This window comes from Bubalus bubalis, chromosome 2 (assembly GCF_019923935.1).
Source record: "Bubalus bubalis isolate 160015118507 breed Murrah chromosome 2, NDDB_SH_1, whole genome shotgun sequence".
In the NCBI taxonomy this organism is placed as follows: Eukaryota; Metazoa; Chordata; class Mammalia; order Artiodactyla; family Bovidae; genus Bubalus; species Bubalus bubalis.
Window position 1 is genome coordinate 35,851,967 of NC_059158.1, and position 20,564 is coordinate 35,872,530.

The window sequence follows — 20,564 nt, forward strand, 5'->3', positions numbered from 1 at the left end:
AGACAGGAAGTTTCAGGTGCAGAAGGGCAAGGGTATGAGTAGCTATGAGCCCGGTCACCATGAGGCAGAGAGAGGGAAAAATCCTAGAAGGGCAGGCCCTGGTGTTCCCACTGCTCAAGGACCCCTCCTGTCAGAAACATGTTTTTTTTTTCCTTCTTTCTTCTGGTGTCCTGCATTGCTCAAAATTAGATGCACCTACCTGATGGCCGAGCCCAGCCAGTGTCTCCTGAGTCAAGGTAGGATGGATGCGTGGAGGCTTGTTGGCATGCGGGGGGACTGGGAGGTTTTCCTGGATTGTTTCATGATTCATTTCCAAATTCAAAGTCAGTTCCTCAAAGAAATTTATAAGAACAATAATAGCAGCTGTTGTGGTTAAGCCACTTACTATTACTCCATATCATGTCTAATAAAAGTAACTCAGTGAGGGTGGGTGTGATTACCATGTGCCTAGCATGTAGTAAGCACTCAACCACTGTTAACTGTTATTATCATTATGATTTTACAAAGGAGAAAGCTGAGTCTCAGAGAGCTTAAGTTTGCACATCGAGAAAGTAGGGGTGCTGGCATAGACTCCAAAGCCCATGTTCTGCCCTCTTATCCATTCGGTGAGTGTTTATTGAGTACCTACTGTGTGCCAGACATAGAACTAAGCTTTGAGTGAAATAGTACAGTCTTGCTTTCTCCCCTCGTGGGTCTGGTAAATCATTAAAGACTTAGCCAGAACCTGACAAACTTAAGACGTGTAATCTGAAGACTTAATCAGAGGACTGAGACTCATATCTCTAAGGGAAGGCTTCTAGAAGAGGAGGACCCAGGCACCCTGCTTCTAGAAGGGTAGTAAGCCAGAGGTGGGGAAAAAAGACAGCATGTGAAGGCCTGGAATGAAGAAAGATGTTTGGTTCATCTTTTGCATGATCTTAAGCATACCCTTTCTTACTTTTGAGCCTCCGTTTTCCATCTGCAAATTGGGCTCAGTTCTCCGAAGGGAATTGGTGAGGGGCCATGGCCGTGGGAGCTCTGGGTGAATGAAGCGGGTTCATCGTGGGGTATGTGGCCTTGTGATGAGTCATTGTTTCCCTTCGTTGATGTGCGTGTCCTCTCCACTTGGCCCTACCCTTGAGCAGCGGCCAACCCAAAGGAGTGTTTGGGGAGCAGTTTGATGCCAAGAACAAGCTGACATGCTCCATCTGCCTGAAGGAGTTCAAGAGCCTGCCCGCCCTGAATGGCCACATGCGGTCCCATGGGGGGATGAGGGCCTCCCCCAGCCTCAAACAGGTGAGCAGGAATCCACCCCCTGTCCTTCCCAGGCCATGTGCTGCTTGCTTTGCTTTGCTGCCGTCAGATGGAGTAATATGAGCCCCACCCGGGGGACCTGGAGAGGCGTAGTCTTTCCCTAACAGAAGTGCTCAAGCTTTGACGCTGGGAGCCAGCCAGGTCACACAGTCCCCACTTCCACTGGCACCATGAACAAAAATCCAGAACTGAGGTGGTAGAAATCCTTTTAGGGGATCCCAGCCTCTCTGCGTCCTGGAGAAGACAGCAAAGAAAACATGGAGATGCAATATTGTTTTTAACTTCTGCTGCATGAAGCACTCAAGACCAGGGTCCCTTAGGCCTTCCAGATCAGTAGTCAGTGGCCAGGGAGAGCTAGTGTGACCACCAGGCTCCCAGCCAGCATTTTCTATTCACTGGGGCACCAGTGTTAGACTCTAGCATCTAGAGACCTTTAAATGCCCTCGGGATTATCCAGGCAGGATATGCTTGTGGTCAACTATCCATGCAGTTTTAGAGTTAGGTTAAAATTCAAAAGAATTTTCTTGATTCTTTGAATATTGTGCATCTTAATTTAAGTCTATGAGATTAACTTGCTGTTCACCAAAAACTTTGATGTGATCCAGGTCACTCCGTCTCTTGACGATGCCAGTTAAAAGATCTTTGTCTTCCATTTGACAGATGAGTCAACTGCAGCCCAAAGAATTAAAAGGTCCCACATGAGAGCTTATGTGGGGTTTTTCCTTCTTTTTTTTTTTTTTTTGCCTGATTCTAAGTCCAGATCCTTTTCATTAAAAGTAATGACAACCACACAAAAATTTTTCTTCACTGTCTGTTTGAATATACAAGTGGTCAGGATTTTTTAAATGTAGAAAATAGAGTGCTTTGTCCACTGCCCATGGCATCACTGGAGCCGAGGGACTCAGGGTGGCAGAAAGGAAGCTGCCCTGAGGTGGTTCTCTGTCACCCACGCGTGATGTCCAGGAACATTGCAGGAAGAGCGAAGTTGCATGCCCCACTGTGGGAGCTGCTCTGAGCCCAGGATCAAAGCCTTTATTGTCTGTGTAGGAGGAAGGAGAGAAGGCCCCGGCGCCTCCGCCTCAGCCCCAGCCGCCACTGCCGCCTCCGCCGCCGCCACCTCAGCTCCCTCCCGAGGCGGAAAGCCTCACGCCTATGGTCATGCCCGTGTCTGTCCCTGTCAAGCTTCTCCCGCCCAAGCCCAGCTCTCAGGGCTTCGCCAACAGCGTCGCTGCCGCCCCCTCGGCCAGAGACAAGCCAGCCAGCTCGATGTCGGACGACGAGATGCCCGTGCTCGTGAGGATGACCCTCTCTCCCCCACACTCGCCCCATGGGGCTGCCCCCAACCCGCCTGCTGTGAGTTGCAGCTCCACCCCACCTGCCTGAGGTGGGGACATCCCTTTGCTTTCTTGGAGATGGGGACAGATCTGCCCGGGACCAGCCAGAGCTCAGACGTGGCATGGCTCCTTGGGGCTGAGCCCCTGTGGCCACCCTGGAAATTCCCATCTGCATCCAGTCTACCTGCTACCCAGTAAATGCCTAGTACTCTACCAGGCTCACGTTCCAGATTAGATTCTGAGAGACCCGAAGATGTTCCTGGATTAAAAACAGAGGTGAAAAAAAAAAAAAAACAGAGGTGATAACTCAGCTGATGATCACAATGATTAAAATATGGAAGTACTGTTCTGGATCACAAAGAGCTACTGCCCAGGGCCCTCCCTGGTCCCTCCCCCAGGATCTCCAGACCTCCCCAGATCCATCCACCAGAGATGTAGCCCCCTGGCACGGTGGGTCCTCCAGGCATCCATGCTGATGGTCAGCCTTAGCAGAAGCTTAATATTTTTAATATCACCTCTGCATAAATAAATACTCTCAGAGGACCTGATTCATTGAGGTTCCCAAAGTAATTCCACTGAGACACCCACCCCCAATCTCAAGAAAGCAAAGAGATTCGTGTTTCTTACTGTCCTTCTCTTTCTCAGCTTCCAAGTGCTTCACCCAAGCAGCTTAGCCTGGCTCTGGGACAGAGATCTCTCTGTCTCCTTCCTTCTCCCCTTCCTTCCCTCCCCACCCTTGCCCCCAGCCGCCATGGAGTCTGGAACCCCTATGGTTCATTACATCAGACTTGTCCCCTCCCCACAAAGTGCTGTGCTGGGTCATACCTATTCTCACAGAATAAGTGGCCACTGGGATTCCAGGAGGCATAAAGAAGGGGCTGGGCCAGGAGAAGGATAGAATAATTAAGAGAACTAGAAAAGTCCAGAAAGAGCCTTTTTGGTTCTCTACATAATATCAAGGCTCAGAAGAGGAAAAAGACAGATGGAGAACCTCTGGAGGTGAGGATTCCCATCAGCTGGCAGGTCCTGGGGGCCAGCAACAGGGAGAGAGATGAAACCACACCGCCAGGCCCCCTCTTTGCCCAGGAAGTGCCTGATTTGGTGGGAGAGACACTGTTTCTACCCTTTGGAAACTTTGAAGCTGGAGAAAGTCAGGTTCCTAGTGACACAGGGGTCAGAGCCCCAGGCAGCAGGTCTGCCTCAATTCAAGACAGAGACACCAAGGCAGCATTGCCCTGCGTGGGGCTGGTGGGGAATATACCCCGAGAGCTAAGGTCGTTAGGGACTAAGACAAGGCAAGGGACGTTTGGTGTTAGAAGACCATCATGAGGAGAGTTCCAGACAGAGTTTTGAAGGCAGAGATGAACTTGGTTTTGTGGCAAGGGTGAGAAAGATACTGTGAGGAGATAAGCCAAAGTGGAAGCATAAAGTAGGACTGAGTACATGCGAGCAAGGTCATGACACTTAATATATTAAGAGATGAAAATGTTCAGGGAGGAGCCCTGGGTTTTAATCTCTACTGTGCTCCTAGTCAGTTGGGGTGCAGACAGCTGAGACCCTTCGCTTCTCAGAACCATGGTTTCTCCTGTGACCTCAGGGGGAAGGGAGTGGGCTTCCTCAGTGGCTGTCACCTTTCTGGGGAGCTTTTAAAACCTCTCAGCGCTTGGCCCTGCTTGGCTGGAATTCTGTATATACTTCCTCCCAGGTGATATCCAGGTCTGACCTTCTGGGGGCCTTCCCTGGCCCACAGTCTCAGAGCCTTGCCTGGAGGATTGGAAAGTTCCAGTTCAGAGCTGTTGTCACTGAACCAGAGGCTTAAGGAGAGAGAGCCCCAAAGGGACCTCTGGCCCTGTCTGTGGTCAGAGGTCTGGATTCCGGTGCAGTGTTGAAGACATGCAGAGTCCTCAGTTGACCTCATCAGTCACCCAGGAACTGGGTGTAGAGCATCAGGATTGCTCCCCTAGTTGGGGGTCACAGGCATCCTTTCCCCATTCCTCTCCATCTCAGCATCAGGCAGCGAGGAGCCCTCTGGTGGGGAAAGAAAGCAGGTCGGGGCTCTGTGGCCTAAGGAGAGCCCCCTGGGGGTGAGTCCCTCTGCCCCTTCTTTCCCCACCTCTCTGCTTCCCTAAACTCCCCTGCTAGGGGCTGGGATGGCACCCCAGAAACTGAGGGGGAGACAAGGAGGGGCAGCCTGAAGTGCTGAAGGCAGCAGAACTGCCTTCAGCGGGGTTAGAGAGAGAGAAGCCCAGAGCTGAGGGGTGACTGGGGCAGGTCACATGACCATGGCCAACCCTTCCCATCACCCCCTGCTGCCTCCTACTAAGGCACCAAGGTGGATACCAGGATTGCCAGGGACCACAGCTGTGACAGGCTGGCCTGCAGGGCCTGGGAGGGGACCACAGACTGCCCAGAATTTCCCTGCAGGTATCCCCTCTGCACCCCCACCACCGCCCCACCCCCCCCAACAGCATCACTGTCTCTCCGGCCTCACCCAGCTCTGGGTTTTCTGAGCTGATGCTGGCACACACCAAATCTGTTTATGTTTGGCTTTGGCATGCCCTGCTTTATCTCCTTCCACGCATATGTTTACTTATTAGTATATCTGTTTCCATGTGGCAAATCTTCCTTCCAGAAGATGCTTGGAATAAAATAAACTAACCCCGCTGACAGGAAACCAACCTGGGAGAAGGGTTTGCCACAGAGGAGAGGCACCAGTGCTGGGAGCAGGAGTGAAGGGCGGTGAGGGGGAAGGGTCAAGGGATCCACTTCTAGGAGAGCACATGAGAGGGGGGCCTTAGAGATCCCAGCTGGCCCTCCTCCCCCCTGACAGTTACCTCCAAGGGGGAGCCCAGTGTGTGGGTCACTGGCCCTGGGAGCTTTGGCTGAGGCCTGACCCCCCCGTCTTCCTGCCCCACAGCCTCTGCCAGCTTCCCTGAATAGACGATTCTGTCCCCTTCTTAGAACATGTGTTATCTGTCCCCGAGGTCCGTCTCTGGGGAGCCCGTGGGGAATTAAAGGGCCCACTCAGCTGGAGTCCACTCAGCAGATGGGAATGCGGTGATAAGCAGTAAAGAATGTGAATTTATTCTTTCTTGCCCACCCACTGCTCCTACCCGCCGCACCCCCCCAATCCGTCTCCAGACATGAGGGATTTCCTCCCAAACCAAAGTCGGCTCCCTTAACCAAGCCACCAGATCTCGCCTTGTCGGAGATGGCTGTGACCGTTTCTCAAGGCAGGGGATGCGGGGGGCGGGGGAGGGGGAGGGGGGCGTGTTCCCGTTAGAACGCAGATTTCCCCCTCCCGTCAACCTGTGGCAAGGGCCTGAGGGAAAAGCCCCCGTATCTGAGTCGGATCGTTCTTCCGTCGTAGGAAATTCCCAAGAAGCACCAGCCAGGCGCGGCCAAAGCCGAGGAAGCCCTCAGGAGCGCGCCAGCGGAGAAGAAGAAGTTCCGGCACCGGCCGGAGCCGCTCTTCATCCCGCCACCGCCCTCCTACACACCCAACCTCGCTGCCTCGCACTCCGGCGCCACCCTGTACCAGAGCCAGCTGCGCTCCCCACGGGTGCTGGGCGACCACCTGCTCCTGGACCCCGCCCACGAGCTGCCCCCCTACACGCCCCCGCCCATGCTCAGCCCGGTGCGCCAGGGCTCGGGGCTCTTCAGCAACGTGCTCATCGCCGGCCACGGCCCCGGCGCCCACCCGCAGCTGCCCCTCACGCCCCTGACGCCCACGCCGCGCGTGCTGCTCTGCCGCTCCAGTGAGTCGCCCCCAACCCCGCCGCCGCCACCCTGGCTGTGGGTGCTGCCCTGAGAAGGCTCGCGTTCTGTCCTTGTCTCATTCACCTCACAGACCTTTGAGGTGGCCCACAGACCTTTGAGGTGGCTCGGACCGTGTGCTGCGTGCTAGGAATTCTTAGAATACTTACCCTCAAGGGAATCACAGTCTAGCCGCGGAGACCAACGCATAAAGCTCATTAGGGTTTCTCTGGGATGAGGGAGGAAAGAAAAAACACTCGAAGTGCGCCGTGGAGAATCGTGTTAAGACACCCAAAGTAAATATACTAAGTACACGTACAAATAGGATTAGCTGCAAGACCACACCTCCACATTTTAGCACGCGGTGAAAAGATCAAGGCCTGTAGCAGGATCTCTTTCTAGAGTAAGAGGAACGTCATAGAACAAGAAAGCTTAACAGGGGAATTCCCTAGCGGTCCATTGGTTGGGACTCCCCGGGCTTTCACTTGCCAAGGGCCCAAGTGTGACTCCTGGTCCGGGAACTGGGATCCTGAAAGCTGCACAGTGCAGGCAAAAAAAAAAAAAAAAAAATTAATGAAAAGAAAAAAAGAGTAGTAGACCAGAGAGATAGCTGGCCTCTCCTTACTCTGAGAAATGCGTGTGTGTATGTGCTAAGTTGCTTCAGTTGTGTCTGACTCTACCGTGACCCCATGGACTGTGGTCTGCCAGACTCTTCTGTCCATGAGATTCTCCAGGCAAGAATACTGGAGTGGATATCCATTCCTTTCTCCAGGGGATCTTCCAACCCAGGGATCGAACCCAGGCCTCCTGCGTTGCAGGAAGATTCTTTACCCTATGAGCCACCAGGGAAGCCAGGTGTTAAGAAATTATTTGGGAAACCCTAAGCCACGTTGCTCCACACTCCAGCTCCTCAGGGACTGCGGGGGTAACTCCTGCATGGTTTGGGTAGGAGAGGGGCCCTACCATGACTGTTCAGGTAACTGCTTGTTTAGTTTAGTTTCTTTAGTACCTTCTCTGCTGACCAGTGACCTCTGGTTTTTGTGCTTCAGACAGCATTGATGGCAGCAACCTGACGGTCACCCCGGGGCCTGGAGAGCAGACCGTTGATGTCGAACCGTAAGGAAGAGCCAATTATTCTTTAGAACAGAAGCCTCAACCTAGAAAAGGGAGGAGGAGCTTTAAGAAGTATAGCTAGTACTTCTGGGGGCCGAGTGGCCACTGGGCAAGAAGTTGTAGAAATTGTAGGATCATGGTATTTCTCAAGTATGATGGTTACCCTATAATTTCCAGTATTTCAAGGCCTTTTCTACAGACTAAAGGCATTAAAAATGTGGAGCCTTGTATTTGGAGAACCTTAGTGTCCCCATCTGCAGCTCCATGAGCCAGTTTGATTGGGGGCCACAGGCCTTCACGTCCCCAGTGACATCTCTCTCAGTGTACCTAGCTCCCTAGGAGGCTCCACCCACCACCCTGCTTCTTTACCCCCTCCCTAAGATTCTTGGCTGGGCCTCCAAATGGGCTTGTTGAATACTTGAGTTGGGGATATAATTGAAGAGAAAAAAAAAATTTTTTTTTTTTCTGTTCCTGGATAAATGCAAAAGAGGCCAGATGGTAGAGTGGTGAGTAGATTGAGTCAGGAATCAGGAAACGTGGTTCCAGCACCATTTTGTTATTTGATCCTGATAAAGTTAACCTTTGTAGAGTTTAGTTAACTCATCTATTAAGTAGGAATACTTATCATTGCTTTGCTTACCTCACAGGCCTTTGTGAGGTTCAGATGGGATCGTTTATGTGAAAGTGGCCTGAAAGGATAAAAATAAAATAAAGACTTCGTATTTGTTCCACTGGGTCAAGTGGTACGTTTGGCCATGCTCTGGGCAGCTGTCCCCTTGGCATTAGCACCCTCCCTGTTCCAGCTGTGAAAGTCGCTCAGTGGTGTCTGACTCTTTGCGACCCCATAGACTGTGTAGTCCATGGAATTCTCCAGGCCAGAATACTGAAGAGCATAGCCTTTCCCTTCTCCAGGGGATCTTCCCAACCCAGGGATCGAACCCAGGTCTTCTGCATTGCAGGTGGATTCTTTACTTGCTGAGCCACAAGGGAAGCCTCTCCCCAGCTCTAGAGAGCTAAGAATCCCCAGCCAGGCTTCTCCCTTGCTTCCCGTGGCATCTCTCCCCAATCTTCAAGCTGTTCTTTATCCCAGTGAAAAAGTCATGCCTGGAATCTTCAGATCACAGTGCGAGGAAATGCCCCTGCATTCTTCTTGCAGAAGGAGCTAGTTTCCTTCATTTTCAAGTCCCTGACATTTACCTTTAGTCTCAAATTGAAGACCACACTGTTGTTTTTCTTCTTGTGATTTAAAGACGCATCAACATTGGCTTGCGATTCCAAGCGGAGATCCCAGAACTCCAGGATGTCTCTGCCCTGGCCCAGGACACACACAGGGCCACACTAGTATGGAAGCCCTGGCCAGAGCTGGAAAACCACGACCTCCAGCAAAGAGGTATTGACAGCCTGGGAAGAACTGGGCAGAAGGGCTGGATTTCTCCCGGGGGCCTCTGGCTCTAGGATCAGTGTGTCTTTCTGGTGACACTGAGCTCTCTCTGATGCAGTGCCCTGTCTTTGTTCCCAACAGTGGAGAATCTCCTGAATTTATGCTGTTCAAGTGCGTTGCCAGGTGGAGGGACCAATTCTGAATTTGCTTTGCACTCTCTCTTCGAGGCCAAAGGTGATGTGATGGTAAGGAACCATGAAAAGGAGGCTTCCCAGTTCATACTCTTCATGTGGAAATTCTGAAAAGCATTTCCCCAAGTTCCTGTGTTGTCTCACGTCCCGTGTAACCAACTCATAAGATGATGACCAGTCAGTGTGCCCTCCCATATTCCTTATCTCAATGAATAGGTCAGAATTTGAAAGCCTGCAAGAAAACCTCCAGTTGGACTTCTGTGTACACATCTGTTTCTCAGTGATAATGATTTGAACATCTGTCTTGGGAAACTAGAATTTCTTTTCAGCAGTCTTGTAATTCACATCAGGAAACAGGTCTGCAGTGGTGGAGGTAGAAGGCCTTCCTAAAACAAGACTTGGCCTAAAAAAGCCTGTCATTCTCTGTTCTTCATTCTTCCCTACCATGGAAATCAGAGTTTGATGTCCATAGAACCGTTTGCTGCCCTAATCAAAGAGAGATGTTTGCTGCACACCATCTGGTGTCTTTCTTCCACTTTTGACACAGTTCTCTGGCAGACCCAGGCCAGGATGTTGGGACTCTTCTCCCAGAATCAGAGCTGATCATTTACCTGCTCAACCAGGACCCCTGGCTGGAGCACTACGTCACTAGCCTCAGCTTTCCCTTCAGTAAATACATGATTCTTATACCAGAGCTAGCCTCCTGCTTTGTAAGTTTATGAAAATGCATAAGCAAACAAATGTCCCAGTACTACCTTCTCACAAGATTATTGATACCCTTCAGAGATTCTCTAGAACACTGGAAAACTCCCCTTGACCTTTTAAGATCAGTGCTGCAGAGCTGTGCTTCTCAAACTTCTACCACGCACACGAATCCCCTGGAGAGGCTTGTTAAAATACAGCAGTTCAGGAGGTTGGGGTCCAAGGTGCTACATTTGTAACCTGCTCCCAGAGGATGCTCAGGCTGCTGGCCCATGGACCGCACTTGGAGTAGCAAGATTCCAGACCTTGCTCTGCCCCTAAACCATCCACTACTCAACTCCACTTGTGCCATTTTTAAAGAACCCCAACAAGGCTGAAGGAGGCAGATTTGAATAGGTTATTTAGTGAGGCTCCCTGGAAGGACAATGTGCAGTACAGTTATTACTAATACAGCTGTTTGTGTTCAGTTATAGTGAAACATGTAATTTTTTTTTTCTGCAAAAACAGTTCCAAGTCACCCACTCATTTCCTCAGAACCCTTCCCCAGAGACTCAGCCTCCATTCATAGGAGGCCCCACCGTATCTCTGACACCAGGGCCCTCACCAAGGAAGGAGTGGCATTTGGGCTGCCACCTGTGTTTCTGTGAGATGACTAGCTAGCTGCAGGCATGGGCAAGGGAGATATTAGAATGACACCTGTTGGGTGCTGACTGGAAGGAGGACCCCAAATAGGGGAGTCTCCCCTTGTTTCCCCTCCAGCACCCCCACCTTGGGCCCTGCCATGCTGGCTCATCTTCCTTGTGGGATAGTTGGTCTTCCGAGGATGCGCAGCCCCATAAATGACTCTCGCCTTTTCTCTCCCGTGGGTCTGCAGGCTGCTCTGGAAATGCTGCTGTTGCGGAAACCAGTCAGGTTAAAATGTCATCCTTTAGCAAATTACCACTATGCCGGTAGGTGCCGGAGCCCTACCAGGGCTCACTGTTTGCATGTCGCTCGTGTCCCCTTTACTAACAGAGAGCACCTGTTCTCTCCTCGGTGCCGCTTGTTTTCCCTGGGCCTCTGGGGCGTGGCCAGTGGGGCAGCTGTGTCCACCGACTGGTCGCTGTTGGGCATTTGTCTGTCTGTCTCCTCCCTTCCTGGGTGTGCTAAGAGCTGGGCAGCAGCGGACAGGGGCCCCGCGTGTGGCAGCGGGAGAGAGCCCCAGAGGGTAGCACGGAGGCAACAACTCACAGTGGCCCCTCGGCCTTGGAATCCAATCTTGCCTGCTCCCCATGGCCCTCTGCGGCTTTGGTTTCCTCACCTGTAAAGTGGGGCTCATAGTCCATCTCTTACGGCATTTTGTGAAGACTAGAGAGCATATGGAGCCTCTTGCCTGGCACATTCTAGTAGCCATTATTATTCATTTATTGAACAATTTAAAATGAGGAAGTGACAGTGACGGATTTTGACACAGTCTTGCCTTATGCAGTTTGGAGTCTGAGGAGGAGGCAGTTATTAAACAACAGGTCACACGAATGGCAGGAGAAAGACACGTATGTATACATGTACCTATACGTATACACATGGGGCTTCCCAGGTGGCGCTAGTGGTAAAGAATCCACCTGCCAATGCAGGCACGAGAGACTCGAGTTCGATCCCTGGGTCGGGAAGATCCCCTGGAGTAGGAAATGGCAGTCCCCTCCAGTGTTCTTTCCTGGAGAATTCCATGGACAGAGGAGCCTGGTGGACTACCGTCCGTGGGGTTGCAAAGAGTCGAACACTACTGAGCACACACACACGAACATATACACTTAGACGTATACTTGTACGCATAGATACACACATACACATGCATGTACACTGTTTTAGAAGCCGGTGGATTAATGATGGCATCACCAATGAGAGGGAAGGAGCACACACCTTAGAGAGTTGAATGTGGTGAGAATGGTGAAAAGACAAGGTAACAGGTTGGGGAGCCTGTGGTGACAAGTGAAGTCAGAGTCAGCGTCTGTATTTCTGTTAAGCGGTAGCCCTGTCTGTTCTGGCGTCTCCACAAGCCTGCCCAGGTTCTCTCTTTCCGAGAGGGCTGGATCCTCCAGTGCCCCTTGGTGGTATTCGTTTGAAGGTGTCTCTGGTGCCTGGGGGGACCCTGCACAGTACCTCAGTGGCCTTCGGGACCCAGTGGTGCCTTTTCCAGGCCTTGGTCCAGGTGGCCGGATGTGGCCTCAGGGGAGGGCTGTTCTGCAGGTACCACGGTGCTCTCAGAGGACTCCCTGTCCCCGCCTCCACTGTCTGCCTCAAGGAGCCAGTTTCTTAATATTGTCTCCATCATTTCCTGCTCGGTGTCTTCCCTGAGTGTGGCTAGAAGATGTGGGAGTTCTCCCTAATCTGCTGTGGAAACAATTCAATCCTCTCTTAATTCCCAGCGTCATCTGCTACCCATTAAACCCTGACAGGCCGTCCAGCCTCCTGGAGCCTGTGTCAAGCTTCTTTGCTCGGTGGGTGAGACTTCCCAACCATCTGCCGCGGCTGCACTCCGCCCCCGGGGTGACTGGGGTGGCCAGCGCCTTGGGGCGGGTCAGCTCCAGCAATGAGCAACCTCTTCTGGAACCTAAATCCCCTCTGGTTCTTTCCCACATGCCAAGCAACAATTGTGATTTTTTTTTTTTTAATATGTGTCATGACGTGAAAAAGATGGGAAAACTGTGGGCTGGAAACTACCCCCACCCTAAACAAAAAAAAACATTGAAATAGGACTAAAAACTTTGATTCCCAGGTGACTCAGTGGTAAAGAATCTGCCTGCCAAGCAGGAGACACAGGAGACGCGAGTTCAATCCCTGGATTGGGAAGATCCCCTGGAGGAGGAAATGGCAACCCACTCCAGTATTCTTGCCTGGAGGCTATACAGTCCATGGGGTCGCAGAGAGTCGGACACAACTGGAAGGGCTGAACTCCAGACTCCCAGTTGTCTAGAGAGAGGTCAGACCTCCCTGGCTTGTGCCCTGGAGGGAAGGTGGAAAGACTGGGTTCGGGGGGAAACTAAATTTGGGGGAGACAGGGGCCCTTGAAAATCACTTCCCTGACTTTACTCCTGACTGCCCTTCCACCCCATCCCACCCCAAGCAGTTCAGAAAGAAAAAGGAAGAACGGTCAGTTCTGGAGCCCAGAAGAGACGCCGGTGTGGGTGGGCTGCTCGGCAAACCTGGAGGAGCTCTGTTAGAATCCTCAGAGGGTGGCGCTGTTGCTGTGGCCTTCAGGGCTCTCAAACTGACACCAAAGCGCCTGGTCCAGCTTTCTCTCCGCACCCTCCACCCATGTGTGGGCAGCTGTTGTTTGCAGTGGCTCCCAGTCAGCGGCTGGATTGGGTGGAGAAGGCTTAAGCATAGGGGTGTCAAGGGGGCGAGGATGCCTGGCTGTGATTAGAGGACTTCCAGCATCCTTGGTTTTTCCGCTGAGCTGGTCATTCCTGCAGATGGGTGCAGAGTGGAGGGGCGTCAGAGCTGGCCCTGGGACTTTTGGCAAGAGTTCAGCAGAGGCTCATATGGGCGCCCCCACAGCCCAAGCTCTCAAGGGGTCCTGAACCTTGACCTGGAGAGACCTGGAGGAAATACCCATTCAGTCGGGGGAGGCTGTTCTATGTCTTGGAAGTTGCCCCAGTTTGGTGGGGAGACAGAATTACATGCTCCAGAGAATACTTTGAAAGAACCACAGCTGTGAAGTCACCTTGCAGGCATTCTTAGCCCATGTTGCTAGCTGGAGACTGACCCCCGCAAAGGGCAGGAACCAAGTTACTATGCACTTTGCTCCTTGGCCTGACACGGCGCTTGGAGAGAAGAAGGTTAGTGGACAAGCTCAGGTTCTGGATTCAGACCAAGGCCTCCCTGCCCTTTGCCTCCAGAGGGAACTTTGGTATCACCCAGTTCACATGCACCCCTAAAAAAATTACTCAGCCTTCACCCATCTTGGAAAATCTTTCATGAAATGAAGATCTGGTATAAAAACAAGTCCTCCTTTTTCTGCAATGAACATGTCTTTCTTATGTAACCTCTGTGACAGCATCAATAACAGTTTTTAAAAGATTGAAAGGAAGATAGAAAGGCCCTCTTTAAAAGACACTGTGCCCAAACTTTCTCTCACCCCTCCAGGTCTCTCTTTAATTGCCTGCGTTCTCTATAGATTGCCCCAAATTTCACCACCATCCAGAGCCTGTTTCCCGGCAACCGAAGCTCAGAACGTTTCTCCTCTGGATACTGTTCCAGCACCGGTTTCCTCCTGTTAATTAGGCTCTTTGTAATTAGGCTTAATCATCTTATTAGGGACCCCTGCTGATAATAGTCCACTAGCCAGGAATCCCCAGGGAGAATGAATGAGTGTGGGGTGGGGAGGGGGAGGGTGTCAGCCCACTGACCCTAGGGACGTGCTGAGTGGACAGCAGTGATCTCAGAGAGGGAGGATGGCCAAGCGAGAAGTGGGGGCAGCCCTCTGCCTCGGTTTTTGCATTTTTATCCTGGACTTTGTCCAAGAAGCAGAATCCCAGAAGAGCTGGCTTAAAACAAAACAAAACAAAAAACACCTTGTCCTAGAATGGGGAAAACACTCCTGCTGGACAGTCTCCAGGAGGACAGATGCCGAACTGTACCTCGATGGATTACAGGAGGATTTCGAGGCAGGGAGAGGAAGACTGTGCAAGTGCCAAGCGGCCTGGAGTAAGACTGAGTGTACACACGCAACACGGAACACCGGCAGGGCCCAGTGGGCTTCACGAGTGCCACTAACATGGACATCAGCACGGACAGCATGTTTTCCATGGCGGCAAGCTTATTTGGAATCTTCTGTCCAAGTGGCCAGATCTGAGACATTCACTGTGCCCCTCCTTAGGACCAAACGCTGTTAGGCACTGCATGACTGTCATGATTACCAAATCGCAAGAGAGGAAACTGAGGCTCAGAGAAGTAAATTTGCAGGAGTTAAGTGGCAGAACCAGGTTCGCAGCAAACCGTCTTCTGATTAAAGTTGCCCCTTTTTAATCACAGCACAGTGACCTCATTATTTGGGGTGAGCACATTCAGATATTATGTCTATACACCAGGCTTTGGCCTGAGAATTCCGCCCAAGAGACCTGGAGTAGATTCTTGGCCCCATGGGGGATCCGTGATCAGGGTGCGGTAAAGAGCCTGCTACTGTGAGTGTGAGAATGGATGGGCTTGTCTGGCCCCGCCTCTGTCTCTCAGTTCATGGACACCCCTGTCGGACAGACACGCACACAGAGCACAGTCCTGTGTGCTAAACCATGGACCCTAGGACTGAGTAGAGGAGCCGTCTCTCAGCGTCTGAGCACATGCTCCCCGCCCTGGCCATTAGGGTTCTGGCCAGCACAGAGAGGAAAGCTAGAGGCTTCTCTACTTCAATCGGAGACTGGTGGTGTGGAGTGAACCCCGGGATCAGGAAGACTGGAGGCCCCATCACTGAGCAGCAGCCCCAAAAGCCAACGGAGAAGGGCTTCCTTGCTGGCTCAGTGGTGAAGATGCAGGAGACACGAGTTTGATCCCGGGTCTGGGAAGATTCCACATGGTGAGAAGTAACTAAGCACATGCACCTCAACTACTGCGCCTGTGCTCTAGAGCCTGCAAGCCCCAAGTACTGAAGCCTGCCAGCCCTAGAGGCCGTGCTCCACAATGAGAAGCCCACACACCGCAACTAGAGAGTAGCCTCTGCTCACTGCAACTAGAGAAATTATTTTTTATCACTGGAGAGTTTATGGGGAGCAGGCCTCCTTCCCCTATGAGGCTTGAGGGTTCCCTATAACAGATGGTCTAGGAAGTGACTTCCCTTTGTGGGGTTACAACTGGCAGGCCATCTGGGGACATGAAGAGACATCTCACAGGTATACAAACCTGGGGACTTCACACTGTGGTTTGGGCAGTAATCCAGTGGTGAGCTTGGTGTGGGGTGGAAGAAAGTGTACCCAGTGTGAGGCTGGGTGCTGACCTGAGAAAGCCGCATGGCCCTTGAGTGTCTCATGAGGGTTAAAGCTGCACTTTGGGGAAATGTAGGGTCCAGCTGAAGATGGAAAGGATTCTTACTCATCTCATTGGGAGGGGTTTCATCAGCAAAATGTCCCCTAACCGACATCCCTGGTGGCCCAGTGGTTAAGAATCCGCCTGCCAATACAGGGGACATGGGTTTGATCCCTGGTCTGGGAAGATTCCACTTGCCTGGGGGCAGCTAAGCCTGTGCACAACTGAGTCTGCAAGCCCTAGAGCCCGCATTCCACAAGAGAAGCTACTGTAATGAGAAGCCTATACACCGAAACCAGAGAAAGTCTATGCGCAGCAACAGACTCAGCACAGCAAAAAAAAAAAGTGTTCCCTAACTTCCTAACTGAGATGCAACCTGGAGCTGCACAGACTGGACCTGCATCAGGGCAGAACAAAACTATCCTTACACGTCTGTCAGGGGACTCGACTGGTGTGACATGCCCCTGTCGTGTTCCACTTACACCATTGCCTCTCTGATCTCTCTTTACTGTTTTGACGGATACCTAAAAGGATCCATGACTCCTCTGTGGTCGTTCAATTGTTGGTCCATCCTTTCTGTTTCACTCTTTCTGTCTCTGCCTCTGGACAACGGGAGCAGATGAGAGCCAGGACCCCAAGTTCTTGAATGTTAGAAGAATTTTGAGGAATGGTGATGAAAATACTCCAGAGCCTGAAATCCCACTAACCTCCTCTGCTCACATCCACTCTAGCAGAATTTCACCAAAGCCCTGGCCCTACTTCTCCCTGTCACGACAGTTTGCACGACCAGACATGCCCTGGTCTCTAGAACCAGTGTAAGATGCTTCCTTCTGCTGAGGATTAATTAGAAAGCTGCTTTTCTTTTAGAGAAATTTGCAAACCAAAGGAGTCAGGTGGTGATTTTTAGAGACCTGGACCAGCCCCGATGTGGAGAGTGTATTCTGTACTGGAGCCAGAGCTCTTGGCTTAAGGACCCCTCAGGGAGTCCCATGGAGAAGGTGTTTATTTCAGAAATCTGAGCTGACATCACCGAGTCACATATTTTCTCAAGGATCGTAGGATCTTCACCTCCTGCTTGCCTGCCAGGCATGGTTTCACCTAATCAACTGTTTCAGGCCGAATCTTTTGAGGGAAGAAGCAATTCAGGTTTTCTATACTTCAGCCCCTCAGTGAACCATAGCAAAATGGAAATCTTGGGCTTGTCCTACTTGGAAGGAAAAATACTATGGTTTGGAGATTACAGCTTTGAAAAGTAGAAGCCTGTCAAAGGCCCAGACATATACCATCCAAAGAATCAGAGATATAGGGAATTCAAAAAATTAGAATGAGGCTGAGTTTTCTGCTAACCAGCCACAGAAATTGAGCCTTCTCTGCAGCCCACAGAAATAGGACTTCCCTTGGAACTAGACCAGGACCATCCTCTGTGATTGTCTGCATATCCTACTTTGACATGAATGTCAAGCTCATCCATGAGGCAGGTACCCCAGCCTGACACATCTGGGCCTCTTCCTCATTGGTTTGCAGGTTTATCAGGAACCGGTCCCTCTTACCTCCCAGCCTCATCTGCCTTCCCTCTGCTGGAACCCTGTAGCTGAGCCATACCAGATTACTGCTTATTCCTTGAACACCTCCATTTCCTCATCTGTAAAATGGGAAGGAGTAATATCAATCTTACAGGGTTGTCTGTAGAAGCAAATGACTAGTATCTTCGAGGGTCTTAGAACCTGGCATATAGCAAGCACTTCTAAGCATTGGGTTTTTCCCCCCTAGTGTCTTGCATGTGTGTGTGCTCAGTTGCTCAGCTGTGTCCTATTCTTAGCGACCCCATGGACTGTAGCCCACCAGGCTTCTCTGACCATGGAATGTTCGAGGCAAGATACTGGAGTGGGTTGACATTTCCTACTCCGGGGGGTCCTCTCCACCCAGCGATCTAAATATCTAATAAATATCTGCTGAATAAGTGAATGAAATGTATCCTCTCACTACTTGGCTCTGACTGTGCACTCGCCACTTCTGCTCCCCAGAATTCCCATCCATCTCCTTTTTAAATATTTATTTTATTTATTTTTTATTTGGCTGCGCCAAGTCTTAGTTATGGCATGTGGGATCTTTAGCTGTGGTATGCAGGATCTAGTTCCCCAACCAGAGACTGACCCCAGGGTCCCTGCATGGGGAGCACAGAGCCTTAGCCACTGGGCCACCAGGGAAGTCCTTCCATCTCCTTCTGGCCTGACTTGCTTCTGTGTCTTTTTAAACCCTACTCAGGTGTTTCCTCTTCCTGGAAGCCTTCCTGGCTTCTCTGAGTCTGGTGTTCCTCCTTTGTGCCCCACTGGCACCCAACCCCTGCCCTCATCCTTGCAGTCATCCCCTTGAATGCACTGCCTCCTGATTTTCTCCCCACTAGACTGTTGAGTCCAGCATGCACGAGGAGCACTGGCTACGTGAATGCTTGCCCTCCCTAATTATATTAAAACTATAGCTAAAATCTGCTGAGTGCTCACAATTTTCCAGTTACTAAGAGACAGTTTTAGGGAGTTATCTTCTTTAACCTTCACAAAAGTCCTCTAAGAGGTGGAGACACTCAGAAGTATTCCCATTCATAGGTAAAGAAATCAAGTCTTAGGTTTAGTAACTTGCCAAGTCAAGGCCACAGCTAAGCTTTGAATGCAGGTGGCAGGGTTGTTAGCCATTACACTGCACTGGCTTTTTGTTCAGAAAGAAGTGTAGTGTGGGTATTAAATGTCACACACGAACAGTTGTAGTTTGTAACTTCACTAAGTGAACCAGCAACTACAAGTGGGAAGAACTGGGCTGTTTTTTTATGAAGTTTGTGTTTTGTTGTAGGTTCGGACAAGTGGACCTCTCTAGAAAGAAAACTGTTTAATAAAGCACTAGCCACTTACAGCAAAGACTTTATTTTTGTACAGAAGATGGTAAGCATGCTTTTTCCCACTGCTGTCTTGAAACCAAATTTGGGAAGTTGCGCACCTAAAGATACATATAGAATTATTTTATTGCTGGTTTAAGACTGTCACCAAAACAATGTCTTCCATCTTTTGGTTGGTAAAGGATTGTATTTGTTATGGATGGCGGGGCCCTGGTGTTGAGGAGGTGGGGGGAGGAGGGCATAGATTATTTGGATGTGGCAGTGGTGGGGAGGGGTATTTTTGTGTTAATAAAGATGTGTGATTTATACATTCTATCAGAATAAAATAAGCTTGGGGCTGCTGGTTTGCAATTTGTATAATTTATTTCATGTGTGTTTGACAGATCTGTCATGTTTCTGACAGAACATGGTGGGAGGAGGGGGGATCCAGAGAAGGGAGAATATGAGCCCTGCCCCTAGCTGGTAGCAGAGTTTCTACTGTGGGGCCCCTGATCATAAGGACAGTAATAATAGCAATAAAATGTTACATATACAGCATCTCGCAGCAAAAGAGAGTTCACCAAGATGAAATAGCATTTGTCCAGCATGTAATAAATGTAATAGGCCTTAATTGGCTGAGAGGTGGTTTAGGCTGAAAGTTACAATGATTCAGAGTGTTTCAGCAAACCGATGAATGAGGGAACCATACTGAGTTATTAAGGTCATGAAAACGCTCAGGCCCACGGAGAGCAGGGTCGCAGACGACAGCTGCCGCTGGCACTGGGCTGGACCTCAGTGTTGTCCCAGGTTCCCGTCTCCTGTCCTTAACCCTGGGCCTTCAGTGAATGAGAAACGGAAATAGGTGGAGTTTTTCTCCGACTTGCCTCCATCTGCAGATCTGAATGCGCACCCAGCTTACTCTGTCTTGGAGGCCACCGCACTCTGCTGCCCTGTGTTCCAGCAGCTCCCGTCTGTCCTGAGTCACCCCCTCCTGTCCTAGGTCTTATTGTTCCTTAAAGGTCCCGTACCTTATTGACTGATGACGGATTCACATGACATGCTCACCAGGCAGTTCAGGATTTTAAACCAGGATTCTCTGGGATTCTCACTGTCTTCCCTCCCTGGGCAACTCTAATGTAGAAATTCACTGTATCAGGTGTGTGTGAAGGGCGCAACTTTGAGGAGACCAGATGTCTGGAAGGTGCCCTTTTCACTCTCACTGTGTGGGTGGCCTTCTTTCCACACCCAATGGGACAGCCAGCCTGCCTCCAGAAAACTCACGTTATTGAACCCCACTTTGAGCTTACAGAACTGTGAACTAAACAAAGGAATTTTTTTCTCTTTAAAACACATTTACCTTTGCCCTTTGGGGGGAGAACAGGACAAGGCTTGTTTTCTGCAAACACTAAGCTCTTGTCATCATAACTTTTGCCTTATATTCCTGTTCGATTACTAAGGAACATTTTTCATAAATAGATTTTGAAGGTCAGCAACTCAGAGAGCCAAACTCATTCAAGCATTTGAAAAAGCATGCTGCTTTGTGGGTTAAAAAAGGGAGCTCGCTCGCTATGGATGGTTGTGAAAAAAAAAAAGTCTCCAAGCCCTCTTGTGAAAAAGTCAAGATGCGGAACAGTACATACAATGTACTTACTACCTTGTGTGAGGCAAAATGGTGGGGAGGAGTATATTTTTGTGTTGTTGGTATACATGTAGAGAAATTCTGGAACATCCCCCAAGATATGAACAAGGGAGGCTAGCTGAGTTGCAGGGGTGGGGAGGGAACGGATGAATGGATGGCTGGAGAACAGGGCTGGGGAGGAGATTTTCCACCATGTACATGTTTTTATTTAAGTGCATAAACTTCCTACCTATTAACAAACTTAAAATTGCATGAAAACTGGTTGCCTTACACCCTGCCCACCGTTGGAGCT

The 20,564-nt window shown here is 50.5% G+C and overlaps 1 protein-coding gene across 20 annotated transcripts in view; it reads left to right on the top strand.

Moving 5' to 3' along the window:
• Positions 1–20,564, top strand: part of TRERF1 (transcriptional regulating factor 1) — a 210,015-nt gene that overhangs the window by 170,383 nt on the left and 19,068 nt on the right. For 14 of the 20 annotated variants that reach the window (XM_044929970.2, XM_044929989.2, XM_044929963.1 and 11 more), the window contains 9 exons: positions 190–236; positions 1,125–1,275; positions 2,341–2,646; positions 5,998–6,385; positions 7,433–7,499; positions 8,747–8,886; positions 9,019–9,122; positions 10,645–10,720; positions 18,612–18,700. In XM_044929970.2, the coding sequence (XP_044785905.1) occupies positions 190–236; positions 1,125–1,275; positions 2,341–2,646; positions 5,998–6,385; positions 7,433–7,499; positions 8,747–8,886; positions 9,019–9,122; positions 10,645–10,720; positions 18,612–18,700 (1,368 nt within the window). The remainder of the gene's footprint in view (positions 1–189; positions 237–1,124; positions 1,276–2,340; positions 2,647–5,997; positions 6,386–7,432; positions 7,500–8,746; positions 8,887–9,018; positions 9,123–10,644; positions 10,721–18,611; positions 18,701–20,564) is intronic. The other 6 variants (XM_044929997.1, XM_044930000.1, XM_044930018.1 and 3 more) reach the window with 4 other exon arrangements.